Source organism: Microtus oregoni, unplaced genomic scaffold (assembly GCF_018167655.1).
Source record: "Microtus oregoni isolate MIOR12 unplaced genomic scaffold, Mior012 000026F_ref0000081, whole genome shotgun sequence".
NCBI classification, from domain to species: Eukaryota; Metazoa; Chordata; class Mammalia; order Rodentia; family Cricetidae; genus Microtus; species Microtus oregoni.
Window position 1 is genome coordinate 29,182,551 of NW_024543085.1, and position 13,119 is coordinate 29,195,669.

Consider the following 13,119-nt stretch of genomic DNA (forward strand, 5'->3'; position numbering starts at 1 on the left):
TATTATATGGCCCAGTGTTGGTGATATGAAAAAATGGTCCTTGGCATTATTAAAAAAAAGAAAAAAATGACAGCCAAGTGACATGAGACAGCCAAGTGAGCCAGTGGTTACCAGAGCCCATTTAGATATTGGGCTGACATTGTTTATCCAAGGAGTTTTCATGGCACAGAAGAGGACAGTTAAAGTGGGTAACACGTGCTAATATGTCAAGAAAGGCATTCACAACATAGGAAGAGCACTGTAGACAGATAGATCTAGGGATTTGAAGGCCCGGAGGCAGGGGTTAGCAGGATGCAAGCATGGGATGGATGATTGGTATTCTAGTGTGGCTTAGCAAGGAATGTGCAGGCTCACTGGAACTGAAGAGAAACATAGACAGGTCGAAGAACCAAAGCTAAGCAGGTTTGTAGTATAAGAGAGAAAATGGGTGGATAGGAAACAGAACCCTTAAATTCTCCCTCTGTGTGTTCAAACATGTTATGGGACCTTCCTGTAAGCAAACACTATAATCAAAGAGCTGGAAAAGTCATTCTAAAACTGTAAATGGGTGGGCTATTGCAAATGTTTTTGTGCTGTGAGGAGTTTTTTTAAGTTCATTAATTAGAATAAGATTGCGTACTGTAGTCATCCCCTGAAGATTCATAGTAGCATTAGTATTGTGAAGACTTTCAAACCTCCCAGGAAAGAAACAACTTCAGTTTTCTTTATCTAACCATTTTCTGAAGCATTTGAGAATGGACCCAATTTTTTATAATAGTAATATCATTATCATTTTATAGAGCCCAGTTTTGACAACAGTAATCTGGGTCTCAAGGGAAAGAAAAACCAATGATCTCCATTCATAAGCTTTATTTATTTATTTATTTATTTATCTGTGCAATGATGAGGATCAATTCTGGGACTACCCACATAATAGCAAGCATTCCACCATTGAGTTATACCTTAACACTATGTAATCTTTTTTCCAATGCATAACCAAATTGCTGGTTCTTATATACTCACTTCCATTTTGGAGTGCTCTTGCATCCCTGTAATAAACTTCAGTTGTTTATTTTTCATTGAATTAGCTGTCTGGAATTTTCTTCTTCTTCTTCTTTTTTTTTTTTTTTGTTATGCTCAGACTTTATTACCTGCTAATAAGTTGTAAGAAATGTGAATTTAGCTGTTCCTAAACAAATATAAATCATTTCAAATGTGTTTAATAGGAATTATAATGAATAAAATCACTTTTACTTATTATGAAGTCCTTATGCTCATGGTGGCAAACTTCTAAATTAATAAATAATGAGCCAGTAAATCAATGGTGATGCTAAAGAAATCAAATAAATAAAAATAGTATTGACCTTGTTGAAATTTAATGTTTCCAGCATTTATCTGTCAGAGCCACTGATTTGTAAATTGTTGTGGACCTTTTTTCCCATAAAAATCCCCATCATTGTGCAAAGTGCAGTTCCGCTTTCCTTGAGGAGAATGCAGTGATTGATTATCCAGAGTGCTGTGCTGACAAGGTAAACCAGCCAAAGAGCTGGGAAATTGTATAGAATCATAGAGCATCACATGGATGCCATGTCAAGCACAGCCATTGGAATTAAATTGTGCCTTTCTAGTTAGTCTGTGCCAGTACTCCTGCTCACCCCCAAAACCTCGACCACCAGAGACTATTCAGTCTACCTTTCTCCTCCAAACTCTGTCAGTTCCATTCTTATTACCCCAAAGCACTGTACAGAATAAACCTCCCTCACCCAAAGAGATTGTAAAATACAAGGGCCTGTTTCCCACATGCCTTGCCTATATGACCATCAGGAGAAGTTTTTATATTTCCTACATGAGTACTCTTTTATTAGTTCTGAAGATCCTGGCATGTGATGAGCAAGTGGAAGGATGGGAGATGAACAAAAAGGAAGGAGCATGTTGGTCACTTTTAAGAAGCTGATAATCTAGTTGGGGACACCTACAATAGCCTGAGAACAGCTATACACTAATTCAGCCAGTGTCAAAGCACCAATGCACAGATTGAATACATTAGTCTTGTGGACCAATAAAGGCGCAATCAAATTATCCTTGTGATTAGTGGACTAAATTGAGTCATAATAAAGGAAGGGGCTACCCAAGCTACCCCAGAGCTGATTATCAATCGTGTAATTGAAGACAGAACCAGGCCTTCTCCTAATGACCAAAGTAATCTCCCCATGTTCATCTTGCAATGCTGTAGAATTGAAGCAGGCTCTGTGAGGATTGCTGAGCTCCTCTGCTTTATTAATTGCTGTCCACATTTTGTAGGATATCCTGTGTTCTGAATTGGGATGAGGATTTTAGATGCTTAACGTGGGGACATGTAGCTGGGCAGAATCAATTCCTGTCAGTCACACACAAATACAGAGGAATGGGATTATAGATCAGGGTGAAGCTGCAGTGCTTTAATCTCAAAATCAATACAGAAAAGGAAGTTGAACTTGTGAGGATTCTATAGAGACTGTAATTTGCTTCCCTATGAGGTTAGCCTTACATAATATAATGCTCCTTTCTTCTTTCCTTCTAATTATTTCAGTAGGTGTGGGGAGGGGAGAGGAAGGCATAGTAGGCAGAAGCCTATACCACCAAATCATCACAAATAAGCACACAACTGTAACTCATAATCCAGGCTAATCCTCCATTGTATATACTTTTATCTGTTCTTTTTATTTTGGGGAAACATTATCTAAAACCCTGACCCTATTGTGTATCTTTAAGCATAGTAAAATGCTCTTGATTCCTTGCTAGGTCACAATGAGAGTGGAAAAAAATATTTTTTAATATTTCCTTTATGACTAAGCCTGCTATAGCATGTGTAATTTTATTCAAATAAATATATAACATATTCTTTATTGACCAAAGGATTCCAGACTGCTAAGCATGTGATTAATATTTACCTCAGTATAAATCTGCTCTTTTTGCAAGAGACATGAAATAATGGTTTAAACACCTCAGTCTTTTTTAACCAAAGATTCAGAGTTTATTGAATGTTCCTTTTTTCAGAATTAACACTAATTTGCTTATTTTTCTCTTTGGAAGTTCTTTGATTCAGTTTTAAAGTCTTAGTCTGTGTGGGCCCTTCTCAATGGTACGGACAATTATGCCATTATCTGGCTCCTGACTTCCCTCAAGAACCCACGAGTTAAAGTCTTACTCTCTGAGAAGAGCGATTGGAAGGCTGTGCATGCTCTAGAGTGGAGCATAGCGGGCAGTCCTCAGGCCTCTAGGCGCGTGTCCATGGAGGGGACTGCAGAGTCCAACACCCTTCTCTTCTCTTAGGCTCCAGCCATGGCTTGAACAGTTATTTCACCATGTGATTCCACCATGGTGTGCTGCCTCACCAAAGGCCAAAACAATACAGCAAGTTATGGATTGAAACCTCCAAACTGAGCCAAATAGCCTTTCTCTTGGGAAGCTGGTTATCCCACTTGATTGTTATAGTAACAGGAATAAATGTGAAACACAGTAAATGGGCTATGGACAGAACTCGGGGCAGAACAGTGTTAGATCAGAATGGGATAGAAAAGTGAGCAGAGCCTGGAGCTCTTGCTTTTTTTGTCTCGTCTTTCTCATCCTGTTTACTGCTGTTTTCCTGGATAGGAATTATAGGGGTACTGGAAAGGTTAACAAGCTAAAGCAGGTGGAGTGCCCAGTATTGTGCCCTATACTTGTAAAAACCCTGTAAACGTTCATGATAATTATGATTATTATATGACGTTTAAGTGATTCAAAACATGTTTCAAACACCCTGCAAGCTGTAAGCTATAACCCAAATGTTGTTCTTAGTACAATGATAGTTTCTAAACTTAGAACCAATAATAAAAGCCTTTTTCTCTGTGCTGTCTGTAGTGGGCCTTTATTCTCTAAAGAGAGCCCTGGAGTTGATAAATAAGGTTTCCATTAACTATGAATGCTCTTTCTTAAAACCCATGGAGATTCCAGTAGTGGCTGCAGAATTCTGCAAACCCAGCCCTTGGGAAATGATGGCAATAGGATCAAGAATTTAAGCCATTCTGGGCTATATCATGAGTTCAAGGCCTACCTGAGCTACATAGTCCCCAAAACAGCAAGGAAGCCAGGTGGTGGCGGTGCCCTCCTTTAATCCTAGCACTTGGAAGGCAGAGGCAAGTGAATCTCTGTGAGTTCAAGGCCAGCCTGGACTACAGAGGGAGTTCCAGGGCAGCTTGGGCAACACAGAGAAACCCTGTTTTGAAGACAAAAACAAAACAAATAAACCATTAAGTAATAGAAATTAACCTAGGGATAAAGTGCAAAGTCCTGGTTTTCATCCCTTAATATCATATTTAAAAATAAAATCAGATATAGAGACATCTAGTAGATTCCTTGAAGTTCACAAAGTCTTTTGAAAATCCCTATCCTGTGCAAAACTGGGAACAGACCTTTCAGGTCTTTGAAAGGCTAGCATCATCTGAGATGTTTATTTTGTTGTAAGTGCCACATCCTACAGGAAACTCAAGTGCCTTGAGCGCTCACATCCTAACCATTGTTCTTGCTTGTCCTGTACGTTGTTCTGAACAGAAATCTCACAAGTTTCTGTGTCCTCTCTTTTTTGTTCATTTCCAGAGCACAATCATTGTGGAGAAGACTGTGCAAGACCTCATGAACCTGATGCATGACTTGAGTGCGTATTCAGATCAGTTCCTCAACATGGTGTGTGTGAAGCTCCAGGAGTACAAGGACACCTGCTCCTCAGCCTACAGGTACAGCTGGGGTGGGGGTGGCTCAGTGTGGAGCCTGCTCCTCAGCCTACAGGTATAGCTGGGGGTGGGGGGCTGACTCAGTGAAGCCTGGTGGGGTTGGCAGCACTGCCTTCTTTGCCTCCTTCCCTGCGTTTGTCAAAGGCCCTGGCAAGAAGAAGCACCGCAGAGACAGTCTCTTGGATCCTTGCACAGCCACACTGACAAAGGGAATGAACAGAACACATTGGCAGAGACAATTAAGATGATTACAGTGGCTCAGCTCAAGGGTCAGCCCTGATTTTTGTAGAGACCTAGAACTTCGAGAGTGACTTCCTCAAGCAAACAATTAGATCTGTTTTCAGCATCTGTTGAAGGGAGAGAGACAGTGTTATAAACTTGAAACCTGTTACTTAGACCTCAGATTTCTTTTCTCGGGTTTATCGAATTATCTGGTGCTCATGGAAAGAACATAGCATTTCACATAGAGAACTAATAATAGGAACAAATCATGGCCTGGTTGACAAGACTTGAAACAATTGCAGAAAAAGAGAATATGCAATAAGATACTAAATTATATGTGCTATATAATCAAGGATAGAGAAAGGGGCAGGCCTCCCATGGACTTATACAAAGCATGGCACAGGACCAAGCTCCTCCCCTTAAGTCAAGGTGGGGCCAGGCAATCCAGCATGGGGAACAGGTTACCAAAAGTCAGCTAAACACCAGGGAGAGGTCTCACTCCCACTGTTAGAAGCCTTACTAAGGGACCAAGCTACACAATTATCACACACATGCAGAGGGCCTAGGTCAGTCCCATTCAGACTTCCTAACCGTTGGTTCAGCATCCATGAGTTCTCGGGAACTCAGGTCAGCTCTCTCTGTATTTCTCCATCATGACCTTCCTAGCTGATACAATCCCTCCTCCCTTTCTTCAGCAAGATTCTTAGAGCTCAGTGCAATGGTTGTCTGTGGATTTCTGCCTCTGCTTCCATCATGGAGGGGGAGCAGCTGGGGAGGGGACAGCAGTAGAGGAGGGGTGGGAAACTGGTTGGTATATAAAATAAATGAAAAAATATTATTTAAATAAAAAATTTTAAAAATCTAAAAGACAAACAAAAAATAATTAAGGATAGAGAGGGACAGTCCAGTACATGATCATAATCTATGTGAAAAACAGAAAAGGTGATGATAGACTGGAATGTTTTTGCAGAAGGTGATGTGCTAGACAGGTGACATTCATGGAAGTGGAGAGAACCATAAAGGCATTGCAGTGCAGGAGAGAACACTAGCGTAATGCCCTTCTTTTTGGAGGGGACACAATAAGGGTTTCACAAGTGCAAAGTAGTAAGTAGTAGGAGATAGTGTTACCCAGGAAGAGGGACACAAACCAACAGAGGGTCTGAGAAGACAAGATCTGACATTTAGATGTTTCAAGAGTTGTTCTATGTGAGTCAGGAATCAAAGTTGAAAAACAGTAATCTGAAGGAGTGATATAATATATGTGAAGCAAACCTTCCTCATTCCTGCAGGAACTATTATTTCTCTGTTGTCTCAAAGCTCAATTAAATTTTAGAAAACCCTGATCCCATTGAGTTGTTCTCCCAACAGTATTTACTTTCTGTATTCGTCAAACTGTCAACATATTAGAATATTTCTATATTCAGTTAGATACTAAATAATTATCATGGTAATTCAAAAATATTAAATTCATCATCCTTGTGTTAACAGATAATGTAAATTCTTATTTTTAAAACAAGTTCATACAAATTCGCTTTGCCAAAAATTACAACATAATAAGTAAATGTTTCAAGCTAAAAATATACTCCATTACAATAAAACTTAGTGAAGAGATAAAATACAACTGATATTCAAAGAAAAACGAGAAAGGGTTCATAAAAAGAGCATTTATCATATATTATAAATACACAGTGGAAGAATTCAAATCCCTGTGAGATTGAGATTCCATTAAGTACATTTTTCATTTTTACTTGAAAAGTAGTAATTGAATCTACTTGGGAGACAATGAGCTGTTTCACTGTTTAAATAGATAGTGGTTAAATCAGTCATTACCTAAGCGATAGTCTATCACCTTATAGCTTTTTTAATGTGGGAGGTGTGAACATTTAAAATCTGCTGAGGAATTTTATTTTGTTTTGTTTTAATTTGGTTTGGTTTTGGTTTTCAAGACAGGGTTTCTCTGTGTAGTCTGTCTGTCCTAGAACTCACTCTGACATCAAACTCAGAGATCTGCCTGCTTCTGTGTCCGGACTGCTAGCATTACAGGCACAGGCCTTCACACCTGGTTAATTTTTAATCATATGTGTTATATTTAATGGAGATTGTGTCCTTGATCCAACACCCTCTTTTCCTACCCCTCACACAGCTCAAGTAACCACTTTTTTTACTCTCTACTTCTCAGGATTTGAATTGTAAAGATTCTGCACCTGAAAGAAAACGAGATATTTCTGTTCTTAGCCTATGGAAACATTGAAAATAGTGATTTTATTTTACAAATGTATTTATGATATGTCATAAGTCCTGAGTTTTTTAAGTATTTAAATTCATACCCCAAACAACTATATGTCAGCTTTAATATGCATAGAGGTGACTATAGTTTTTACAGATTATTTTAGTGGGTATACAAATTGCTCAATCCATTGACCTAACATATTTGTTTGAAATTGGAACTTCTGACCCATCCTGTGGATGTTCTATTTTCACGTGTTTTAAAATAAATTTCAAAATGGTTATATCAATATGTCACCTACCAAATTAGAATATAAAAAATTTTAAACACTGAAACTTCAATTTTCTGTAGCGAAAACATTTTAAAGTTAGACTTTAATAACACTGATTTACTTTATGTTTATATGGAACCACCATTAAATATAATTTTTTAAAATATGCATATATCTGATTATGGGCACCAACTAATTTCTCACCAATAATAATGTTGATGAGTATTTCTTATAATTAAACTATAATAAATAACCTATAATAAAATAACTGGCTCTTGATTCTAAATTCTACTGATAGGCGTTGTTAAGTGTTGTTGCTTTAATTATTTTGACAGAAAAATTTTAAGTTCCTAGAGCCCGGCACCTTATTCATCATTTCCTCTCAAGGTGTAATGTGCTTCTGGCCGTTCCAGCCCAAGATAATGTGGTCTCATTCATTGCTGTGAGCCTCTAAAAAATGATTTTATATCAAAGTGGAAATGCCCAATGAAGCCAACAACTTGCATCATGAACCAAGAAGCAGAGAAACATCCAGAGACCGGGGTCCCACAATTTTTTTTTTTTTTGAGAACACATACTCAAAGTCTACTCCTTTTTTTTTTTAAAGATTTATTTATTTATTTATTATGTATACAACATTCTTCCTCGATGTATGCCCGCAGGCCAGAGGAGGGCGCCAGATCTCAGTACAGATGGTTGTGAGCCCCCATGTGGTTGCTGGGAATTGAACTCAGGACCTCTGGAAGAGCAGCCAGTGCTCTTAACCTCTGAGCCATCTCTCCAGTCCCAAAGTCTACTCCTTTTTATTAGAGTGAAATCATTTTTATTCCTTATGTATGAAAATCTTGCCCATTGGTAAAAATGGTTATTGTTGTGAATTGTGGGTTTTGTTGTTTTTGTTTTTGTTTGTTTTAATGTTTTCTCCCCTAGACATCCCAATCATCCTCCATCCATTGTCATAGCCCATCTTAGAAAGGACTGTCCCCAGCCTAGACTGGTTACCCAGATGTACTCTGCATAATAGAACAGCACCATCGCGAGCCTCCTTTAGGAGCGATAGCTAAACCCAGTTCTTCTTGTATCCTGCCACGGCATTGTCTAGAGCTTCCCTGAACATCCACCAAGACACCCTCCTCCCCATGTGTGTGTAAAGAGTTAACCAGTCGCAGACTCTACCTTTAACGGGCCTTGCAGTCTAGGGAAATGAGAGGAAGGGAAGTTTGTGACAAAGAAACAGACTGTATACCCACAGCGTCACGTTGTGAGAGGAGATACAGTCAGTCCGTCAGAGAAGGGCCATGCCGTAGGTGCAGGAGAGGGTTAGAGAAGGACGTGGTCTGGAGTGATGAGGAATGAGGGTGATTGAGACCGAGAGGCTGAAGAAGGGTAGGATGGAACTGCAGCCACATCCAGGAGGTTAGGAGGTGAGGAAAGGAAGAGCGAGCGAACGAGTGTGGGTGACATGAGGAGCTCTGGAACTCCTGCTTTAGAGTTAGGCAGGAGCCAGTGAAGGTGCAAGGGGAGGACCAGGTGCAGAGAGATGCTCGATGGAGGCTCGTCCGCTTTTGTGTTTAGACGGATTGAAGAGAGAAGGAAGAGCTGTAGGGGAGTGCTTGTTAGGAACGAGGTGAGGAAAATAGAGAGAAAGGGACATCCTGGAGGCAGAAGAGGTACCGTTTGTGATTCCAGACCACTGATTGGCTAGAGGGGGTAGAGGGAGGGCTTAGGGGAAACAAGGGTAAAAGCATCTCTCTCTTTACAATTTGTGGTAACTTTTAAACATAGACTCCAGATCTCACATCACCCATTGAGTGTAGTGTTATTTTTAACTCCTCATCTGGGTCTATTGAGATATTTTTGAATCCTCATTCTGTCATCAAAAATTCTGAGCTATTGCTCTAAGTTCCATGCCTCCCTTTAGTTTTTTTCTTTAGAGGAAAGCATTCAACAAAACAGCTTAAGTTGAAAATTTAGGGGTGCCTCTTGGGCCATCCTTACCAGGTGAACATGTATGTGTTATACAGTGTTTCTAGCTAAAACCCAACTTTGGCTCTGAAGCAGGCCATACAGCCCGTGTGAATGCCAAATATCTACCTACTCATCATGTGACTGTGGACAGCTGCACAACCCCTCTGCCCTCACTTCCATTCCCTAAAGGAAGTGGTGTTCCAGAAGTGCCAATCTTTGACACATGTTTTTAGGCAAATGAAATATCATCCAAATTACTTGGCTATGATTTTGGTGGCGGAGGTGGCTGTTTTGGTGGTAGTTCCCTTTACCACTGCTCCTGGCCTCACATTCATAGCCTCGGCTGCTCTTCCAGAAGCATTTTTCTTGTGGGTGCTCCTTGCCCTGACACTTTACATTTATTTTAGAGGCAGGTGTGGAACTTACTGTGTAGCCCAAACTAGCCATGAGCTCAAGATCCTCCTGCTTCCGCCTCAGAAGTACTAGGATTGTAGGCGTGTACAGCTAAGCCTAGACCTCATTCATTTGTTTGTTTGTTTTACGGTCAGACCACAATGTCCCCTCCCCCTCTCCTCCCCCTCCCTACCATCTACTCCCCTGATGGAGGAAGGTCATTGGCTAATAAAGGAACTGCCCTGGCCCATTTTATTGGTTAGAAGATAGGTGGGAGGAGAAAACAGAACAGGATACTGGGAGGAAGAGGAAGTGAGCTCAGAGACTTGACAGCTCTCCTCTAGGGAGCAGACGCCTGAGAGAGACGCCATGCCCCGCTCGCTCCGACCCAGGATGGACTAGGCTAGAATCTTCCCAGTAAGACCGGTTCTCACAGATTATTAGAGATGGGTTGATCGGGATGTGAGAATTAGCCTGTAAGTGCTAGAGCTACAGGGCCAAGCAGTGCTTAAAAGAATACAGTTTGTGTGTTGTTATTTCGGGCATAAGCTAGCCGGGCAGGCGGCTGGGGTGTTGGGGACGCAGCCCCGTCGCCCATATTACTACACTCCCCCTTCATTTCTACTCAGAAAAGGGCAGGCTTACCATGGATATCAACAAAACATGGCATATCAAGTTGCAGTAAGACTAGGCACCTGCCCTGTATTAAGGCTGGGCAAGGTGATCCAGTGTGAGGAAAAGGGTCCCAAAAGCCAATAAAAGGGTTGAAGACATCCACTGCCCACTGTTAGGAGTCTCACAAGAAGACCAAGGTACATGACTATAACTTATATGCAGAGTGCCTAGGTCAGTCCCATTCAGGCTTCCTGGTTATCAATTCAGTTTCAGTAAGACCTGGTTAGTTGCTGGATGAAGCCTCTTCCTGACAGTTGGGTTAGGCACCAATATGGTCACAGAAAACAGTCAGTTCAGGCTACATAGCCACTCTTGATGGGAGTCTTGGCTGGGTTTATCCTTATAGATTTCTGGGAGACTCCCTTGTGACAGGTTTTTACCTGACCCCAAAATGCCCCCCCTTTTTAGTAGTCTCTTCCAGTATTCTCCTCCTTTGCTCATCCCCCAACTGATCACTCATGTTCCCCTTCCCACCTGCCCTCAGTTCATTCACTAAATCTCTTCTATTTCCCCTTCCCAGGGAGACCTAGGTGTCCTGCCCCAATGAACTCTCCTTCTTCTCCTGGCATTTCTGGGTCTGTAGATTGCAGCAGGATTATCTTCTGTTTTACAACTAATATCTACTTATGAATGAGTACATACTATGTTTGTCTTTCCCAGTCTTGTTTACCTAACTCAGGATAATTTTTCTAGTTCTATCCACTTGCCTTCCAATTTCTAGTACCACATTTTAAAAAAAAACAGCTGAGTAATACCCCGTAGTGTAAATCTGCCACATTTTTTATCCATTCCTCAGTTGAGGGACATCTAGGTTGTTTCCAGGTTCTAAACCTAAACATCTTGATGCAGCTCTCCCATCAGCATCTTCCCAAGACAGTGTGGGTGCAAACCCAATATGGATGGTATTCTACATGTTGCCACAGTCCTCCCATCTTTTGATTTTAAATTCTGAATAAATTTCCACTGAGAATAAATTTCCATTGGGGAGGAAAATATTGCAGATCTGGGGACAATTAGTCAGTTGGTCATATAATGAGGAGGTAAAAATCTGCTCCTGAACCAAAGCTGGCTCCCAGCTAGAAACACTATATAACACATACATGTTCACCTGGCAAGGAAGGCCCAAGAGACAATTTAAGCTGTTCTGTTGAATGGTTTGCTATAGAAAACTAAATTTAAAGTTTCTAGTAGACATTCATTTTCACATGGACACATGGCAGTGGTAGTAGATAGGTATCTATCAGCCGCCAGCGTGTGGTATGAGTAGTGTTTGAAGCTCTGGTACTTGGAAAAACCTCCTTGGGATGAGTATGCTAGCTGTGGCACAGATGACAAAAGTGTGGGCCTAAGAAGTTTGCAAAATGAGGAGGAACTGTCAGAGCGGACAGAGAAGCAACAACCAACGAGACAGGAAAATCAGAAGAATGTAATGTGGGAGCCATGAACAAGCAAAGGGAGGAACCAGATGCTGCTGTTAGGTCCAATCAGAGCATGGACAGGGTAGTGTCTTTTCCAAGGAGGGTCTCTGGTGACCATCCCGAGAGCTGTTCCTATAGGGCATTAGGGTGCAAACCAGAATGACATGGATGAGAAAGGAAAATATAGGGGTAGAAATTAAAAATATAGACTAGGCATTTATTTATAATTAGTGCCACTACAGAGGGGAACAGCAATATGGTAGTAGCTAGAGAACTGAGATCACATGGAAGTTTGTTATATTTGGTGTCATTTACAAAGAGGAATACATGCATATCTGTATTTGAAAAGCGTTTGGTAGAAAGAGAAGATTGTTAGTGCATGAAACAGAGAGAGACTGGGAAGTTGTGCTGGGGACAGGTAACTAAGGGTTACCTCTTATGCAGGTAGAGTGGTTGGTTCTAGACAGAAATGACTAATAAGAATAGTTTCATTCACTATAGGAAGTTGATTATTTATCTGTATTTTTATTTCCAAGGAAACCTGTTTTATCATCTACTATTTATTAATTGTGCAGAGTAGCATGCACATGTGCACATACCATGATGCTCACATCGAGCTCAAAGAACTGCTTATGGGAGTCAGTTATTTCCTTCCACTGTGTGGGTGCCCAAGCTGGAACTCAGGCATGCTGGCTAGTTTTGTGTGAATTTGACACAAGCTAAAGTCATGTGAAAGGAAGAAACCTTAATTAAGAAATGTTGGTATCCAGGCATGATGGTGTATGCCTTGAGTCCCAGCACTCAGGAGGCAGAGAGACAGGTGGAACTCTGTGAGTTCGAGGCCAGCCTGGTCTACAAAGCAAGTTCCAGGACAGCCAGGGCTGTTAAACAGAGAAACCCTGTTTTAGGAGACCGGGGTCGGGGGGTGTTAGGGAAGGGGAGCATGCCTCCATAAGATCTGGACTTGTAGGGCATTTTCTTAATTAGTGATTGATGGGGGAAGGCCCATCCAATTAAGGGTGGTACCATTCCTGGGCTGGTGGTCCTGGGTTCTATAAGAAAGCAGGCTGAGCAAAACATGAGGAATAAGCCATTAAGAAAGACCCCTCCATGGCCTCTGCTTTAGTTCCTGCCTCCAGGTTTCTGCCCTGGCTTCCTTTGATGATGGACTAAGATGTGGAAGTGTAAGTCAAATAAACCCTTTACACACTAACT

At 41.0% G+C, this 13,119-nt stretch overlaps 1 protein-coding gene across 1 annotated transcript in view; it reads left to right on the plus strand.

The window, feature by feature from the left end:
* The window catches only part of Exoc4 (exocyst complex component 4), a 714,919-nt gene that overhangs the window by 545,031 nt on the left and 156,769 nt on the right, over nt 1-13,119 (plus strand). Inside the window, exon 12 of the mRNA XM_041675392.1 lies at nt 4,597-4,733. Coding sequence (XP_041531326.1) covers nt 4,597-4,733 — 137 coding nt within the window. The remainder of the gene's footprint in view (nt 1-4,596; nt 4,734-13,119) is intronic.